We start from the raw sequence: 20,000 nt of genomic DNA, 5'->3' as shown, positions 1-20,000 counted from the left end.
CAGAAAATGTGTGTGGTGAGTCTAGAATAAATGGGTATGGTTGCAGATGACCATCAATGTGCATATTTACATGTAACAGATATATGTAGACGATAGTAACATCCAAATGCCAATTGGAAAATGACTAATTATGTACAGCAGTCAGAGGCTGTTCTGATGTATGGCCTGGCGGGTCTAGGGAGAAAGTAAAAATACAGTTAAAGTGCGTTAGCAAGGACGGGTGAAGAGAGAGAGAGAGAGAGAGAGAGAGAGAGAGAGAGAGAGAGAGAGAGAGAGAGAGAGAGAGAGAGAGAGAGAGAGAGAGAGAGAGATAAAGAGAGAAAGAGATAAAGAGAGAAAGAGATAAAGAGAGAGAGAGAGATATATAGAGAGAGAGATAAAGAGAGAAAGAGATAAAGAGAGAGAGAGATAAAGAGAGAGAGAGAGAGAGAGAGAGAGAGAGAGAGAGAGAGAGAGAAAGAAAGAGAGAGAGAGATAAAACAGAGAGAAAGAAAGAAAGAGAGAAGGGGAGAGAGAAAGAGAGAGACAGAGAAGATAAAAGGAACAAGGATTCAGATGCCCTTAACCAATAAGCAAATAAAGCCGATCTATAATATCCCTACAATACAAGCCAAGGCCCAGACTGCAGGAACACCAACTAAATCACTAAATACACCAACGAAATCCGTCTGGTCTGGAGGGAAAGTGCAACTACACAAGCAATCTAAGCAAGCAATCTATCGACGTGTTCAGAAAAGTCAGAGAGAGGGGACAGATATATATATATATATATATATATATATATATATATATATATATATATATATATATATAGAGAGAGAGAGAGAGAGAGAGAGAGAGAGAGAGAGAGAGAGAGAGAGAGAGAGTGAAGAAAGAGAAAAAAAAGAAAGAGAAAGTGAGAGAAGGAAAAAGAAAAAAAGAAAAAGAAAATAAGAAAGAAAGTGAGAGAAAGAAAGAAAAAGAAAGAGATAGAGAGAGAAAAAAAGAGAGAGAGACTCAGACAGACTCCCACAACGAAAATCAGAGAGGCATGCACGTGAACGAGAAACAGAAGGCCGAGGAGCAGTAGCCGGCCGGGAAGGCGGATGAACAACAGATAAGAGCACTTGGCCAAGATCTCGATAAGGGAGCACGTTATCAGTCTCGTGTTCGGCGTGGCTTGAGCTTGCCCCTCCTCGCCACGTCCTCCTCTCGCCCTGCCCTGCCCCGCCCTGCCCTGCCCTGCCCTGCCCTGCCCATCCCTGTCATCCCCTCCTTGACTGGGCATGCCAAAAAAAGAAAAAAAGAAAGAAAGAAAAATACAAACTCAAATCTATGCCTATTACTATTCACCCACCGAAATGTGGGTTGAAAATTTGGTCTACAAAAAATGTATATACAAATAGAAAAAAAAATATATATAGGTCCAAAAAGACAGGGATTCAGACATTGCCAGGTTGAAGGCGAAGGCAACAAAAAGAGTCGCCGTCAGCTGTTCGGGGTAAACACCGAAGGAACGAACGAAAACAAATCAACAGTCGGAGAAGACACAGGTAACAGCACGTGGTATGACGTAAAACCACAAATGCAAAAAGGATGTTGAGGAAGGAGGAGGAGGAGGAGGAGGAGGAGGAGGAGGAGGAGGAGGAGGAGGAGGAGGAGGAGGAGGAGATGGGAGGAAGGAAAGAGAGAGAGAGAGAAGAGAAGAAGAAGAGAGAGAAGAGAAAGAGAGAGAAGAAGAGAGAAGAGAAGGAGAGAGAGAGAGAGAGAGAGAGAAGAGAGAGAGAGAGAGAGAGAGAGAGAGAGAGAGAGAGAGAGAGAGAGAGAGAGAGAGAGAGAGATAGAGAGAGAGAGAGAAAGAGAGAGTGATAGTGATCAAAAAGACATTGAGACCAGCTTCCGCCGCCGCCCTCCACCTTCCTCCTCCTCCTCCTCCTCCTCCTCCTCCTCCTTCTCCTTCTCCTCCTCCTCCTCCTCCTCCTCCTCCTCCTCCTCCTCCTCCTCCTCCTCCTCCTCCTCCTCCTCCTCCTCCTCCTCCTTTCCTCAACCTAAAAGTCCTAAAGAGTAGGATCCTGCCTTGAGCTGGTTGAAGGAAGTGAACACATATAAGAGGGAAATTCCGGAGAATCCTATGCATACGGAATCAGGAAAAGGATCTGAAGGGAGGGAGAGGGGATGGGGGAGGGGAGGGAAAGCAGGAGGAGAAAGGGAGCGGGGAGGAAGGGTAGGGTGTGGGAGGAAGGTGAGGAGGGAGGGAGGGAAAGAAGGAGGGAGAGAGGGAGGAAGGAAGAGAGGGAAAGGGGGAAAGGGGGAAAGAGGGAAAGAGGGAAGGAGGGAGAGGGAGAGGGAGAGGGAGAGGGAGAGGGAGAGGGAGAGGGAGAGAGAAAGAGAGAGAGAGCAGGGAGGGGGGGGGGGGTCTAGATGGAAGGGGTAGAACTGAAATTCAAAGCCTGAACGGGATAATCAGCTGGAAGAACAAGATCAAAGGAGTTGCTCATGTGGCCTCAACTCGAAACGCGACCATTTTTTTCCCTTGAACACTTCTGGCATCCCTAAGTTTGCCTATGTAACAGGTGCCTAAAAAAATAAACCAGGGCTTGGAAATTGTATTTTGTTCTCGTTAAGAAAAGTATCGGAACCAATTTGAATGTGAATGGGAGTGTGTGCAAGAGTGTGTGAGTGAATGTAGCGTGGATGTGTTTGTCCATAAGCACGGTTGTGCATGTGCAGGTGCACAGATTCAGAGAGTGAGATAACTCTTACAGGTACTTAATCTAGACTCTTTTGTTTATATTAACTAAGATTAGATATGTAGAATTGAGAGTATGAGAACACTCGTGATATACGAACAGAGGAGAAAATACACAGGGACACATAACCAGGTCAGTATGATGAACAGTGTGTATAATACAGCGAAAAATGTATGATGTTGATGATCCGACAGACAGGGCAAGAAGGGGAAAAAAATAAAACACCTAAAGACAACAAGAGATCAGGTAAAAGACGGCAGTGTGATCTCGAGTGTATCTGATAACTAGTCAGCATCTCCTGAAAACTCCCGGGCATCTAATTCCTTTGTCCATTCGTCTAAATTTTCAAAGGGACTAAGAGCCCTGATTCGCAGACGCCAGAGAGAGAAAACCTGAAACGCTGACTGGTTGGGAAGGCGTTTCCTTAGGTGGTGCACAAGACCCATTCAAGAGTGTGGGCGTGGGTGGTGTACACAACACAAATGTAAGTCCAAAGAGTGTGCTGGTGACGGGTTGGGGGTTACACTTGGGCACACATAGAATGGGCACATTATCTTACACATCAGTTGTTAGGTACAGTGAACTATATACAGAAAAGACACCTTTAAGAGTACGAAATTGTTACTTAAACGAAGAGACAATAAAGTAAAGAGGGAAGTTCTTCTTATCTTCATTATGGTGATAAGGTTAACAGGTATCAAGTGCATGGAATTTATCTTTGAGAGAATTTACATATTTTAAAGGCAAAGCCATTAGATTCTTGCCTATTGTACATACACGTTAAAAAGTAAGGGGGGAAGAGCAGTCAAATTTTGAATTCCAAAGCTCAAAATCATAGCCTCGTGTAAGTGTGCACGGCGGGAGAGAGAACAGTGAAAGACAGTGAAAAAAGGAAGCTTAATCATACGAAAAGATTCATGACACTGTTCCATAGAGAGAGGAGACAGCTGAAAGAAGGACATGTTAGTAGTCGGAGGCACCGCCAAGATGCCCCGCCCTTCGTATCTCCTGCGGAAGGACACGGGCGGCGCTGGCGGTGCAGAAAGGGTACACACACACATACGTTACCTCTTCCCGGAGCCCCGAGACTCGACATCCTACTCCATCCTCCAACGGAGTAACATCTTCGGGGGATCTTAATCCTCCTTTCCCTTTCTCGAGCTCAACTCCCCCTCGTAATCATTCACCAATCACGTCACATGTTCCCTTCCCTTCTTTACCTCCTTTAGCCTAAGAACCGAAGTCCCGCTCGAGCTTTACCTTAGGAAGCGCCGCCAGGGCCTGCTGCTTGACGTCCCACACCAGGTCGTCCTTGTGGAACTGGAGGCACTTCTCGACCTTGAGCTCCGGCACGTTGATCCTGAGCACTACCTCGTCGCCCACACTGGAGGCCGAGGACGACCCGGCGCCGGCCGACCCCGAGGCCGAGCTCACGCTGACCCCGTCCTCCATGACGGTGCTCCGGGACCTAAGGAAGAGAGGTCAAAGATGAGGGCGTCGAAGGTCAGGCAAAGCACAATAGAAAAAACAATAAATTATGTGATAAAACGAGATGGGAAAGACAGAAAGACACACACACAGAGAGAGAGAGAGAGAGAGAGAGAGAGAGAGAGAGAGAGAGAGAGAGAGAGAGAGAGAGAGAGAGAGAGAGAGAGAGAGAGAGAGAGAGAGAGAGAGAGAGAGAGAGAGAGAGACAGAGCGCGAAAAAGAACCAAACACGGGAATAACCAAACACATGGGTAGGAAGGGATATGCTTACGGTATTATACTCACCCTCACCCACAGTCCTATCAAGTAACCAAAAGGTGTGAAAACAGATCGGATTTGCCTACCGATAGCCAACATAAATACGTCCACAATGGTGAGAAGAGAACGGGATGAGAGCGATACAGAGGGAGAAGGAGGGAGATAAAGGGAGAGGGGAGTGATGGAGGGAGAGGGAGAAGGGGTAAATGGGGAGGGGGTGAAGCGGAGAAGGGGTGAAGCGGTGAAGGAGGGAGAGGGAGAAGGTTTGAAGGAGGGAGAGGAAGAAGGGGCGAAAGGGAGAGAGGGTGAAGGGGGGGAGAGAGGGTGAACGAGGGAGAGGAAGAGGGGGTGAAGGGGGAGAGCGGAGTGGGGGAGATGAAGGGAGAGAGGGGATGTGAATAGATGAAATGAAATGAGAGAGGGGGGAGGAGAGACATGGGAGGGAAAGGGGAGAAGACCGAGGAGAGATGGAAGGAGGGGACGGGGGGAGATATTGGACAGGGGAAGAAAAGAGGGAGGAAAAGGAGAATCGGGATGAGGGACTAAATATTTAAAACCCCCACGCCCCTTAACCACAAAAAAAAAAAAATCAATTTTCTTCCTCTTCCTCCCTTCTGTCAACACCTCCTTTCCCCCATATAACTCTGACGTCACACTTGACAATAGCCACACCCCCGATAGTACAATTACCATTCCGTAATTGCACGAACGAAGGACAGGATCGGAATGTTCATGGCGATGTCTCCCGAGATAAGACGCCACTGCACGCACGGCACGTCCGAAGATGTCGTTAGGTGTAATTAAAGTAATAAAGACAATCATAGTCGAGGGAACAATGCTAACAGCGCGCGGCTAGAAACGCATGGCGATGATGTGACAAGCAAAAATACTTCGGCGGAAATGGACTAGCCTCACGATGCGTTGTAACTAGAACATCAACAAGAGTAACATGAACAATAACAAAACGATAACGATAACGGGGCAAAGAGTAATGACATTATGACAATTAAAAAACAAACACACACACACACACACACACACACACACACACACACACACACACACACACACACACACACACACACACACACACACACACACACACACAAACGCGCGCGCGCGCGTGTATGAAGATAAAGAACTCACGCAAAGATAAAGTGAAATCTTAAAAGCCTCTAGAGAAAAAAATATCTTATCAGAATAGGCCTAAATATGAAGTTCAAGAATGTATGAACACTTAAACCGTGGTATAAATTGAAAAGATAATGAAATTATAAAAAAGCTTACAATTTTTATGTCTATTTACGGTCTGTGGTAGGCTTAAACGCGTCAAAACGGCGCCAATTTTATTGGGGGCTGAAAAGAAGGAAGAAAATGAAGGCGGAGATGAAGAGGTAAAGAAAAGAGAAGAGAAAAGAAGAGAGGGGGCGAAAGGAGAAGAGAAGAGGCAAAAGGAGAAGAGAGGAGGGAAAAGGAGAAGAGAGGAGGGGAAAGGAGAAGAGAGGAGGGAAGAGAAGAGAGGAGGGAAGAGAAGAAGAGAGGAGGGAAGAGGAGAAGAGAGGAGGGAAGAGGAGAAGAGAGGAGGGAAAAGGAGAAGAGCAGAGGCGAAAAGAGGAGAGAGGAGGGGAAAGGAGAAGATAGGAGGGAAAAGGAGAAGAGAGGAGGGGAAAGGAGAAGAGAGGAGGGGAAAGGAAAAGAGAGGAAGGGAAAGGAGAAGAGAGGAGGGGAAATGAGAGGAGAGGAGAGGAAAGAAAAGGAGAAATGAGAGTATGAGAGAAGAAATGATATACATTGAAGCTGGGGTGAGGAGAGATGGAGAATAGCAAAAGAGTTTTAAAAAAGTTGGGAAGATGCGAAAAATGCGAAGAGAAGGGTTGAAAAGAGGAAAGAAGAGAATAGGGGGACGAGCTTAAGATTTTATACTTGGTAACACACGAATAAGCATATTCGTGTTTTCCTGCATTTTCCTTCGTTGCTGTTTTGTTGACAAGAATCAGCAAGAATCTTACACTATTGTTGGTTTACCTCACAACGGTGACGACATAAACAGAGCAAAATAACAAAGCCGACAACGACAGTTACCCAAAGAAATAATCGACTTTTTCCACTCTAATATTTCCTTTGGCACAGCGCATTTGGTAAGCCTAATCCTCAGCGAGCAAGAGTATTACATGAACAAACTTCTAGAATATCGAAACAACCACGCAGACCAAGATTAATTTGTAATTTCCCTCGACAGAAGAAGAAAAAAAACTTCGAAAAGATGTCGTTTTATTTTACCTGTTTTTTTTTCTCCCTTTAAAAATATTCCTAGATACATCTACAGTTTTTTGTCCATACACTGCAAATTATTTTGTTCGTTTGTGTCTAACAGCATGTAAATAATGAATTCAATTAGGAAACTAGAGATTGCATGCAGTCACCTATTAACCATCAACTCCGCAAGATGAGCTTTGTTTTGCTTCATCAAAAATAAACGTTACAACTTTCTATTTTCAAAAGAAACGAAATCAACTTTTAAATCTTACCATTCTATGTTCCCAGGAAACATTTCCTTTGGACCAATTATAAGCCTCATGTTTTTCTTTTTTCTTATCGCTGAGTCTCTGCAGATTCCTTTTCTCCCTTTCTAAACATTTAACTCCAACTTTGAAAAAACTGTCTAAAGTCTAAATCCGCCTTCTGCATGATTCCATTTTGGCGGCCTGAAGTCCTCATTCCCTAGCTACAGATCAGTCTCAGTCGCACTCCCACTTCTCGCACGATAAAAGCGTCATGTTAGTCATTTTTCCGATCTCACTGCGAAACGCTAGATGTAATCACAGGCCCGCGAAGAATGCCGCAGCAACGACGGCCCCATTTTCACACTGAGCAACTTCAAAACACAAACAAAAGCGGGCAGGATTCGCCAACAGGCAGTCCACTCGAACCGCAGACGGAATCCGCAGACGAACCCGGGTCTGTTCAACGACTGTTCAGCACTGGAGGTAAATTTGGGTGTGACGAACTAGCCATTCATAGATAAAGTTAAATGTGCTGATAAGATGTCTGGAGGCCCCTTAAACGTTATCAACAGCGTGCGTTTTATTTCACAATAATTCGGTGTCATTTCACAATTGCTTCGACCAACGAGCGCCGCCTCGCGGTTCAGTTTTTTGCCCTAAATCCGCACACAAAAACTCTCAACCATGGTATGATTTCTTCTTTTAAAAGAATGGAAGCACACATGACTCAAAGCTGATCTTAACTCTATCAACAATACATAAATCATAAAGTACATACGTTCCAATTTAAAGAGAGAGAGAAAAACAAACAATAATTAGCCTCCACATGTACGTAAAAACATAGTTATCATACGATAAGGTCGTCATTGATGCCTTAGAAAGATTTATGTCAACTGCGTATTTTACTGAGTTCGTCCACGCCCTGGGTACGAAATATCACACTCTCCCATTCCTCCTTTCTTCTTCAAGAATCAGTAAGCCAAGTCTTCCGCTCTCAAACATATATCTTCATGCGAATAATCAGTAGCTCACAGTGTTGCCGTTTAGGTGAGTCACTGTTAACTGAAGGCGTAGACCTTGCGTAGGCCTGGTCGATAACAAATTAGTCACTTAATATTGATATCAACTAACAATCAGTGAGCCATCATCCGCATCTCTGACTCAAGACTGATAACTTAAGACGCAGCTATTTGCAGCTAATCGGAACCAATTCATTATGACTCACTCTTCAGTTCATGGGAACGGAGTCGATTTACTTGCTCTCCCGCCGATGCTATCACTGGCGCAATTGCCTGACTCACGTGTGGAATTCAAGGTATTTCTACACAGAAAGGAATGTTTAGGTGACGTTAAGGTCGTTATTACCTTCAAAATGCAACCGTGAGTATCATCATCATAACTGTTATTATCATTAACATCTCCGACGTGTTAATTATTAAATCATTATTTCAACTTCCACTCCCAAGTATGGTTAAAATGGCTTCCTTATCCTTAATATCGATACTGTATAATGATTAAAGCAATACTGATAGTTGCAAAAATATTGAAAAATAATTTTTACTCCGTTTAGTTATTCTGTGCAACTTCCATTATCATCGCCAATATCATAATCACTATGATCATTGCAAATTTCACATTAATATCACCTAAGACGATTTAACCGCTAAACATCCTGTGATTTATCGCTACTGCTGACATCACCACCATGAACAATCCCCGCATTTTCAGCAACTTGATAACAGAGATATATCAACAACCTTCTGTAAATTGTCCTTATCTATATCTTAAGCAACAGCTTTCCGTGAGTAACGCTCTGTAGAATGTTTTCTTGTTTATGGTGGGGGTGGAGGTGGGGTGGGGTAAGAATGTATCCCCCTCTTCCTCTACCCCCCCCCCCGTTCCTCCTTTTCTACCCTTTGGACTCGAATGAGTATTTGGTAATGAAAGGGTATTTGTGTCATTTTGTTACAGGTCCGTCTGTGTGTGTGTGTGTGTGTGTGTGTGTGTGTGTGTGTGTGTGTGTGTGTGTGTGTGTGTGTGTGTGTGTGTGTGTGTGTGTGTGTGTGTGTGTGTGTGAACGTGCATATGTGATGCTTGGGTGTGTGTGTGTTTGTTTCAGGGAGGCCCACAATCCGATGAAGTGACCGTTACCTACGTCAGCAGGAGGCCTTGTATTCTCTTGACCTAACATTTTCCCGCCCCAATCCTCTTGACTTTCCGCGACCCAAGTGTGAGAGGAGAGGTTCAAGGTCACACACACACACACACACACACACACACACACACACACACACACACACACACACACACACACACACACACACACACACACACACACACACACACACACACATACTCTTCTCCTCTTGCCGTGTCAATTACCATACCGAATCAATACAATGAATCAAGTTGCAGCTTTCATCGAATCTTTCATACAAACAAATTATTAGCTCTAAAGAAAGACGAAACGAGAAAAAATAAAGTGAAAAAAAATGTACAAAAAGGCGGGAAAAGGCAACATTCGAGGTAATGGCGGTTCCCTTGTTAGCACTAAATTGAGAGTCCGGCGAATGGTGTCGAATTTGTGGACCTTTTCCTTTTGTTTATTTACACTTGCCTATTAGTTTAGATACATATTCTTTATGTTTTCTATTTTTTAGGATATTTGCATGTCTGTCTGTCTGAATCTCTCTCTCTCTCTCTCTCTCTCTCTCTCTCTCTCTCTCTCTCTCTCTCTCTCGCTCTCGCTCTCGCTCTCTCTCTCGCTCTCTCTCTCTCTCTCTCTCTCTCTCTCTCTCTCTCTCTCTCTCCTTCTCGCTCTTCTGTCTCTCCTCTTCCCTTCTCTCTCTCTCTCCTCTCTCCATCTCTCTCTCTCTCTCTCTCTCTCCTTCCTTCTTTCTTTCTTCCTCTCTCTTCCTCTTCTCTCTCTCTCTCTCTCTCTCTCTCTCTCTCTCTCTCTCTCTCTCTCTCTCTCTCTCTCTCTCACCCCCTATTTATCTCTCCCCAATTTCCTTTGCAGTATCTCCCTTCCTCTCTCCCACAAAACGGCGCATTCATTCAGGCGATAGATACTGTCTCTCGCAGTTTAATACACTAATCTCCACACCTGACGCAGGTAATCCACCCGTTGCCGAATCTCTTACTCCTGCGGGGTTTCTGAGATATCTAGTGGTATCTACAAAGTCATATTTCCTTGCCGGGGGGGGGGGAGGAAGGAGAAGGTTAGGGAAGGATAGGGAAGTAGAGAAAGATGAGGAGGAGGGGGTGGAGAAAGGGGGAGAGGGAGGGGGGAGAGACGCAGAGGGGGGGAGGGGAGAAAGAGAGGTGGGAGAGGAGAGAGAGAGAGAGGTGGGGGAGGAGAGAGAGAGAGGGAGGTAAGGGGAGGAGAGAGAGGTTAGGGAGGAGAGAGAAAGAGAGAGGTTGGGGAGGAAAGAGAAATAGAGAGAGGTTGGAGAAGAGAGAGAAAGAAAGAGGCGGGGGAGGAGAGAGACAAGAGAAAGAGAGTCATGTCGGGGAGAATTAGTTTAATAAAATAGAAGAAAATATACATTAGTGAACGTACATAAGATGAAGGGAAAAAAGGGGGGGGGGGAACTCTGAAAGGTAGCATGTATACGTATGCGTCCACATACAGTCTGTGTGCACGAAAATGCTTGTGCAAGGATGCATGTGCAAAGTGTATAAAATATTAATCCACGAAAATATTTGCACACATAAGTTGGACGCCATCCTTCCTCTGGGCGTAACTAACATTCGTTTGCATGACAAAAGGCGGAGAAAGAGCAAGGGGAGGAAATAAGTAAAAGGAGAGAGGGAGAGAGAGAGAGAGAAGGGGGAAGAGGGAGAGAGGGAAGAAGAGGGAGTGAGAGAGTGAGAGAGTGAGAGAGGGAAGAAGAGGGAGTGAGAGAGAGAGAGAGAGAGAGAGAGAGAGAGAGAGAGAGAGAGAGAGAGAGAGAGAGAGAGAGAGAGAGAGAGAGAGAGAGAGAGAGAGAGAGAGAGATTATACATGAAAATCCTCTTTAAAGCAACGAACAGAGACTAAAAGAAATAAAACAAAAAGGCAGGAAGGAAGAGAGATGGGGGTGGGGGGAGTCCGCACGTAACCCTCCCTCTTCCCTCTCTTCCCCTCCCCCCTAACCCCCTCCCCCGTGTCTGTGCGGGCTGTAAGCACCTTGCTCTTAAATTCCGTAATAGCCAGGGAAATTATTTGGACTTGGTCGTAAGGAATCTCACGCTAAAAGGTTCCAGTGATTAATCGTGAGAACGAAAATAAAAATCTGATGATAATTAAAAAGTGAAAGAGGGGAGAGGAGGGGTCGAAGCGAGGGTGGACACACACACACACACACACACACACACACACACACACACACACACACACACACACACACACACACACACACACACACACACACACACATCCCCTCCCCCTCCCACACACACACACACACCCTCCCTCTCCCACATACACACACCCTCCTCCCCCCTCTCCTACATCCCTTTCTCCCACGTCCTAGAAACGGTCTCAAAAGTTCCGTAGGACTTGCATAAAACATCGAGGGAAAAGTGGCAAGGAAAAGGACCGCGGACTAGTGGCTCGACATTCTGAATTATGGAAAAGGAGGAATTACACATGCAGCGTTGGCCATCCCCCCAACCCCCTCCCCCACTTTCCCCTCCCCCTTCCCACCTATCCCCTTGAGGTGTCCCATCTGGCTGACGGAGGTGGAGGGAGGGATGCTATGGTGGTGGTGGTGATGATATTGGTGGTGACTGTGATTGTGTTTATAGTGGTGGTGGAAATGGTAGTGAGAGATAATAGTGGTGGTTTTTGGTAACGATGATAATGGTGGCAGTGGTGTTTTTAGTGGTGGTGGTGATAATGGTGATAATGGTGATGGGGCGGTAACGACAATGATAATGGTAATGATGGCAGTGAGGGTGATGGTAATAATGATGGAGATAGTGGCAATAGTGGTCATGATAATGGCAATGGTCTAAGGAATGGTATTAATGTTGCCTGATGGTGGCAGTAGTAGTGATCATAACAATAGTGACAGTCATAATAATAGCAAAAGGAATCCCTTTATCTTTTCCCTCTTTTTCCCCTTCATCATTTCGACTAGTCTCATTTCCCCTCAAGCCATAATTCTTTTATTTTCACATCTCTTATTCCCTGTTCTTTCTCTTCAGACCCTCCCTCCCTCCCTTTTTCCCTCTTCCTCCTCCCTCCCTTTTTCCCTCTTCTTCCCTCCCTCTCCTCCTCTTCCTCCTTTTCTCCCTCCCTTCCTCTCCCCCCCTCTTCCTCCTTCCCCCTGCAGGCTATGCGGGAAGATTTTAACTAACGTTTTTATTACGATTCATCTTTCTTACGCCCTCTATTGTTTCTGGAAATAATCATCGAAATAATTATGGTAGTAGTTATAACGAAAAAAAAAAATACTGATGTTCTAATTACTAACTTTCTTCACATTATCATCTTTACAATAACATATCAAGAGATGTCAACACTACACTAATGTTCACACTATATCGTGTTATCATAATAGTGAAACACCATAGTTTTAAACTTGTTATTGTAAACTGACAATGATTATAACAAGTGACATACACAACGGCAATTAAACAACAACAACAATAGCATCATGACAAAAACTGACCATAAGAATGTCAATAATTCAATGCTGATGAGGGGGATGATCTACGCAAGCAGATTGCACAAACACACACACACACACACACACACACACACACACACACACACACACACACACACACACACACACTCAAAGAAGAAGAAGAAGAAGAAAAGTACAACGCCACCGGCACGGGAAACATGCAAATGCCATCGACCGCCCTCGACGTACAATCTCAAGCTTTGGCGTCCAGACAAGAGGCGGGAAATTAATGCAATCGTTAAATATCGTTGCTTCGGTAAATTCGTGAAATATGTGCGCCTTTTGCTGACAATCTGTCTGGCGGGCGGAGGAAGGGGGGGAAGGGTAGAGGGTAGGAGAGGATAAGGAGAAGGGAGTAGGAGGGTGAGGGGAAGCATGGGGAGAGGGGGGGGGGGCATAGGGAGGAAGAAGAGGGGGTGACATAGGAGAAAGGGGGAGGGGGAGTGACTTAGGAGAAACGGGAGGGGCAATGGCAGGAAGAGAGGGAGGGAGAGAGTCCGGGATGGAGGAGAGGGGGAGGACCCAGGAGAGAGGAGAGTGGGGGGAGGGGAGGGAGGGAAGGCATCATGAACAACACGACTGTAAACAAACGCGAGCGGGATTGACACAAGCAATAATAACACGAGAATAAGCGTACGTGATAATGGTGGAGAATACGAGAATAGTCGAGTGATGACCACGGGGATATACCAAGGATCATAGGAGGGAATTCTGATAAAAGGAGGAACAAGATGCGAGGGCAGGAGAGGCGGCAGAATAAAGGAGAGGTAGGGAAGAGGAGGGAAGTGCCGGCGCGAGATCTTGGCACGGTGCCAGTTTCCCTCTTCCTCTTTAAGACCCGTTTTCTGTGGAGGACAGTGTTGCCAATCCTCGACCGGCGTGGCACACATGCACGCTAACAATACTTGCATTTTATTCTCTTTCTCTTTCTCTCTCTCTCTCTCTCTCTCTCTCTCTCTCTCTCTCTCACACACACACACACACACACACACACACACACAAATACACACACACACACACACACAAATACACACACACACACACACACACACACACACACACACACACACACACACACACACACACACACACACACACACACACACACACACAGCTGAAATACCCATCAACTTCGCAGCGACCAGCAAATAAACATGGTCACCAACGACAAAATAACAGGATAAAATATACGTATAATGAAATACATGGCGCGTGAAGTCAATTTCGAACAACTCTAGTAACTACCCCTTTCCCCTTCTTCCTCCTCTTCTTCCTTCCTTTCCTCCCCTTCTCCTTCCTCCTCCTCTTCTTCCCTTTCCTCCCATTCTCCTTCTTCCTCTTCTCTTTCCTCCCCCTCTTCTTCCCTTTCGTCCCTTTCTCTTTCCTCCCCTTCCCCTTCTTCCTCCTCCTCTCCTTCCCTTTCCACCCCTTCTCCTTTTTCTTCTCGTCCTCTTCATTTTCTCCTCCCCCTCCTCTTCTTTTCACCCTCTTCCCCCCCTTCCCCCCTGAACTCGTAACTGCCAGCCTGCTCGTCTTAATCACGTTGTTTCCTCGGTTATCACCTCCTCCATATTCTCTTCTTTATGCTACGTCTGTTATTTATTTCTTACCGTTGAGTCTTCTCTTTTTTATCCTCCGTCTCTTCTTTCTTTTCTTGTTCTTCTCTTTTTTCATATTCATCCTTTCTTCTTTCTCCTCCTCCTCCCCCTTTTTCTGTTCATATTCTTTCACCCTTTGTTTTTTCTCCTCCTCTTTCTTTTCTTTTCTTTTTCTTTGTTGTCTCCTCCTCCTCTCCCCTTTTCTTCTCCTTTCCCTGATTTCTTTATATCAATGCTCTTCCTCCTCTCCTTCTTCCCCACTTTTCCTTTTCCTTTCCTCCTCTTCCATTTCTACTTCCTCCCTTCCTCTTCTTTCCCCCTTTTCCCTCAACCCCTAAAAAGAGACAAAGGAAGGGCCTCCTATTCCTTCCTTCTCTTCTTTACTCTCTGGTTTTTCTATCCTCTCTCATTCCCTCTTCCATTCCGCCTTCTTCCTCCTCTTCCTCATCTCCTCCTCTCCTCCACCCCTTCCATCTCCCCACCATTCCCTCCCTCTCCCCTTTCCTCCCCTTCCTTTCCCTACACCAACCCTCCTACCCTCGCCGGCCAACCGCCCAACCCTCTCCCCCAAATATCATAGAGAGTGTATGGTTTGTGGATGGTCGCTCTAATGTGGCATTCCATATGACTCCGGCGACCGTTTGCCATCCACGGGTCGGCCACGGTTCATCGACGGCCAAGCGAGGAGGAACATGACTTCATACAAAAAAACAAACAAACAAATAAAGGTACGATGGAAAGCTATGGAGAGGGAGAGGGAGAGGGAGACGGGGAGAGATAGTGTTATAAGGAGAGGGGGAGGAGGAGAGAAAGGAAGTGGAGGAAGAGGAGTGAGTGTAGATAAAGAAGAGGACGAAGAAGACAAGGTGGTGCTAGCGAAGAAAAATTGTGAAAGAAAGAAATAGATGTAAAGAAATAGAGAATAAACAAATGCTATAAAAAAAAAAGGCTTAAAAAAAAGAGGGAGAACAAGACAGGGAAACGGGGAAAAGGTGAGGGGGGAGGGAACCAGGGGAGGGGAGGGGAGTGCGGTAGAGAAGTCTTGACGGCGGCAATAACCATTCATATGGATTCTTCTTTTTTTTTTCCTCCCTCCTTTCCTAGGCATGTCGAAAGTCAGAAGACAATCTCCCTCGCACTGGCCATGACTTAGGGGAGACGGCGGGGGAAGGGGGCTGAGGAGGAAAAGGAGAAAAGGGGGGCGAGGAACTCTGAGGGGAGGAGGGGGGAAGGCGAGGGTAGAGGGGGCTAGGGGTAGGTAGGAGTATGGAGACAGAGGGGAAATCGAGGTTAGGTTAGGGGGAGTGGGGGGGGGGGGACGTTGGTAGCTGCACATCCAATTGCGAAATATCTTATGGGTTATGGCCTTACCATAACGCTGGATCATGTTGGGAACCACCGTCTTTGAGAAAAGGGGGGTAAGGGAGAGGGGAAGGAGGAGGGGGAGAAGGGAAAGAGGAGGGTAAAGAGGGGAAGGAGGGGAACAAGGGAGGCAGATGATAGGGAGGGGAGAATAGGTGGATGGAGAGGGGAAATAAATTTGTAGAAAGGAAAAGAAGACAGGCAGAGCGAGAGAGACAGAAGTGGAGGAGGAGGAGAAGGAGAAAACGAAGCAGTAGAAAGGTAGAGAGATAGAGAGAAGAGAGGATAGAAGAGAAGAGAAGACAAGACAAAAGAGAGAGAAGGGGATAGGAGAAGGGAATTCGGTAAGCACGTGATTAAACTAATAATGTCATTAATCCATCAAATCGTTAAGAGAGCGAGCCAGCCATCTATCACGCCGCATAATACCTTGGACCAATAGTGTGTGTCGCCATCTTATGTCGTCCTTCTACCAAATATATATTTTTGTTTGGTCTATCCCTAGAACGACAGCAACGATATAACGCATGATTCCCGATACGCGCAAAATTGAATCAACAGAAAAATAAAAACAAAATAAAAAACATGACGATGATGATGATGATACCAACAACAATAACAACGACAATAATAATAATAACAACAATGACAATCGCAACAACAATGATCACAATAATAATGCTAACAATAATAAATATAACACGGCTAATTGACTACAATCCTTATCCCTTCCATTACCGTCCTTTTTCCTTTTCTTTTCCTCTCATTAGTGATTCCATTATTGCGATCACGAAAGCAATTAGCATTGCCAATAGCATCGATAACAGTCCCGGGTCCCAGTCAATCACTACTAATTGCGAAATGATGCATTATCCTCTAATCGCCAGGCTGTTAGACTCAGAATAAAGGTGTATTATAAAAAAAAAAAAAAAAAAAAAAAAACACGTGTATAACACTTTTAACGCGGGTTATTAATGATACTCTAAATAGGATTATTAAGAGATAATTGGGAGGTAATTTTGTTCATCAACGTGATTTCGGATTCGTTTGATTTTTGTTGTTGGTGTTGTTACGTAGCACTGGTTTATATTTTGTTTTTGTTTTTTTACTTCCTCTTGTTTTTGTTGTTTCTTTTCTTTTCTTTGTTCTTTATCGTCTTTATTTATCTATAGAATCATTGTCATCCTCATGATTTATATTTCTCTTCTCTCAATCCTTCCCCTCTACATTTAACTCCCCCCCCCCTTCGCCCTATTCCTCTCCTCCCCTCCCCTCCTCTCTCCTTTCCCTCCCCTCACCCCCTTCCCATCTCCTCTCCCTCACCCCCTTCCCATCTCCTCTCCCCCGTCCCCTTCCCATCTCCCCTCCTCGCGTACGTCCCCTCGTCTTCCCCTCACCCCCCCCCCATCCCCTCCGAGTCTGACTCACTCGCCCCCCTCAATTGTTTTGGCGGGAAGGCAGCACGTGCGCAAAGTAATAGGAGTCCGAGGGGAATAGGAGAGAGAGCTCGGAGAAGGGGAAACTGAAGGGTGAATAAGGGGAGGAAAGAGGAGGAAAAAGGGGGAGTATGAGAGAGAGGGAGAGAGAGAGAGAGAGAGAGAGAGAGAGAGAGAGAGAGAGAGAGAGAGAGAGAGAGAGAGAGAGAGAGAGAGAGAGAGAGAGAGGAGAAAAGAGAAAGAGAGGGAGAGGAGGGAGGAGAGAGAGAGAGAGAGAGAGAGAGAGAGAGAGAGAGAGAGAGAGAGAGAGAGAGAGAGAGAGAGAGAGAGAGAGAAAGGGGTTAATTTGGTGTTTCGTATTCGTGTAATCAACTGCACTGATTAATTCTGGGCTTACGGTCACGGTCACTATTGGTCGAGGCTTTGTTATTGTTCCTGTTTGCGACTGAATCCCGTGTGTTTGTTTGTGCTGGTATGCGTGTTTGGGAGGGAGGGAGGGAGGGAGGGAGGGAGGGAGGGAGGGAGGGAGAGAGAGGGAGGGAGGGAGAGAGAGGGAGGGGAGAGGGAGGGCAGGGAGAGGGAGGGAGAGGGGAGAGGGGAGAGGGAGGGAGGGAAACAGAAGAAAAAGGAGGGTAGACGGAGAATGTTACGAAAGAAGAAAAAGAAAAAAATATGCATTTGGATTCTTATGAGCTTGTGTTTCCATGTGTGTCTGTGCGCGTATGTATCTGCGTGTGCGTGTGTTCGTGCATAACACATTCGCAATCGCCGGGTTATCAGAGCTGTCAAGAATTTCATGTAAAAAAGAAAGGAAAAAAAACAGCTTTCCCATAAAACTCCCCTCAGACCCCCTCCGAGAGCACCAAATTAACTCACCCTCCCCTCACTCATCAAAATGACTCACACACTCATTCACTCACACTCACTCATCCCCCCTTCCCCCTCACGCGTGGAGTACTCTCTCTCTCCCTCCCTCCCTCTCCCTCTCCCTCCCTCTCTCTCCCTCCCTTCCTCTCTCTCTCCCTCCCTCCCTCTCTGTCCCTCTCCCTCTCCCTCTCTCCCTCCCTCTCCCTCGCTTGCTCCCCTTACCTCACGTCCCTGCACTTGATTTACATTTTCCCTCAATTCAGCCGCCACCCCCACCGCCCCATCCCTCCTCCCCAAGATCCATTTTTCCCCTCGGCCCCCCCTCCTCCTCCCGCCCCCCAGAGTGCCAAAACGGAAAAAAAAAAAAAGAAAAAATCCCCCCCACCCCCGCCCCTCAAAGAAGGGCTGAGCATGACTCCCCTCGGCAGCCCTCAGATCAGCGGCGTCTCCTCCCCTCACATATGCTCCTCTATGGTCAAATATGTTTACCTTCATATTGTGTAGTGTGATTTTTCATTCGGCTTTCTGTTTTCATTCTTCGTCTCCTTAATTATTTATTATTATATTTCCAAATGTTTATTATTTTCATTTTTCTTCGTCTTCTTCTATATTCTCTATTACGTCGTTTGCTGTTTCTCTTTTTTCATTGGTCGTTTCCTTTATTCTTTAATACGTAGTTTTGCAACGTTTTTTTTTATTCTTCTTATTTTTCGTCTTTATTCTTTACTACGTATTTTCCTAATGTTTAATCTTTTTATTATGCTTCGTCTCCTTTATTCTCTGTTACGTTGTTCCCTAACGTTTTCTTATCAGTTTGTTTTGTTATCTATTCATCTCTTTATCAGTCCCTTTGTCTCTCCTGATTCGTGTCTTGTCATCCCTCTCTTCCTCGTGCACACCCTTGTATCCTTTATCATCTATCGCTTCCACTGATTAATTTTCTGTTCCCTTCTTTATCTCTTCGCTGAATCCAGACCGACAGCAATGTTTCCTTCTCTCATCACTACCCACTTCCATTCTCTATCCCCTCCCTCTTCTTCCATCCTTCGCACCCTCTCCCTCTCTTATTTTGCCCTTCTCGCCCATTCTCCTTTTCGTTGTTCTTCCCCTCTTCTTTTCCCCACCCTTCATCCCCTGCCCCTTTCTCGCCTCTTCCTCGCCTTCGCCCTCCCTATCCCCTCCTCTTTTTCGCCCCCCCCCCCCCTTACCTCCACCCTACGCCACCCTCTGCCTCCCCTTCCCCCAACTCGCCCCCCCTCCACCTTTCGACCCATCCCCCAACTCCCCTGCGCCTCGCCCCCCTCCCCTTTCCCCCCTTCCCCTCCCTCTATTAGCCACCATCATCATCAACCCCCGTGTTAATCAATCCTCTGCCACTGATCCACACTCGGAGGAGGGAAACGAAACTCGCCATTCATTTCTGTCCGAGATAAGCTCCGCCGTGGCTCTCCTCCCTTCCTTTCCCCTATTTCCCCCTCCTTCCCCGCTTATCTCCCTCGCTCTTCTCCTCTCCCTTGCGTCAGTGGGGAGCTTCGTTTCGCTCGCTCGCTTGCGTTTCGCAGCTCTCTGCGTTCTGTTTTTTTTTCCAGTCAGAGAGAGAGAGAGAGAGAGAGAGAGAGCGAGAGAGAGAGAGAGAGATAGATAGATAGAGAGAGAAAAGAGAGAGAAAAGAGAGAGAAAGAGAGAGAGAGAGAGAGAGAGAGAGAGAGAGAGAGAGAGAGAGAGAGAGAGAGAGAGAGAGAGAGAGAGAGAGAGAGAGAGAGAGAGAAAGACAAATATCGTTTGTTTTTGCTTACTTAATGTAATTTTCATTTTACTTGCTTATCATTTACCTCTTTATCTTCTCATTTCTTTGTAGCTGAGAAATTCCCGACCGTAAACGTTGCTCTGTCTGATTAATCTAATTTTCCTAATATCGCATCTGGGTAACTGTCAGTGCATTGCAAGATCATGAATGGCATTCTTGCAACAACGGGATATCTGGATTATCCTCTAATTAGCATATTGTGATTAGATGAGGATGGAGGTCATACGAGATTTTAATAAGGAGGTGAATCCGTAAGCGATCGAAGGCAGCCGC

The 20,000-nt window shown here is 46.0% G+C and overlaps 1 protein-coding gene across 10 annotated transcripts in view; it reads right to left on the bottom strand.

Annotated features, from left to right (window-relative positions):
• Positions 1-20,000, bottom strand: part of Prosap (SH3 and multiple ankyrin repeat domains prosap) — a 428,099-nt gene that overhangs the window by 49,263 nt on the left and 358,836 nt on the right. For 8 of the 10 annotated variants that reach the window (XM_086547401.1, XM_086547406.1, XM_086547404.1 and 5 more), the window contains one exon: positions 3,990-4,197. In XM_086547401.1, the coding sequence (XP_086403527.1) occupies positions 3,990-4,197 (208 nt within the window). Of the gene's footprint in view, positions 1-3,989; positions 4,198-7,003; positions 7,478-20,000 lie in introns of those variants that run through there. The other 2 variants (XM_086547405.1, XM_086547408.1) reach the window with 1 other exon arrangement.

This window comes from Penaeus japonicus, unplaced genomic scaffold (genome assembly GCF_977035675.1).
Source record: "Penaeus japonicus unplaced genomic scaffold, GWHDUDI00000001_assembly GWHDUDI00000019, whole genome shotgun sequence".
Taxonomy (NCBI): domain Eukaryota; kingdom Metazoa; phylum Arthropoda; class Malacostraca; order Decapoda; family Penaeidae; genus Penaeus; species Penaeus japonicus.
This window is presented reverse-complemented; position numbering and strand designations above follow the sequence as displayed.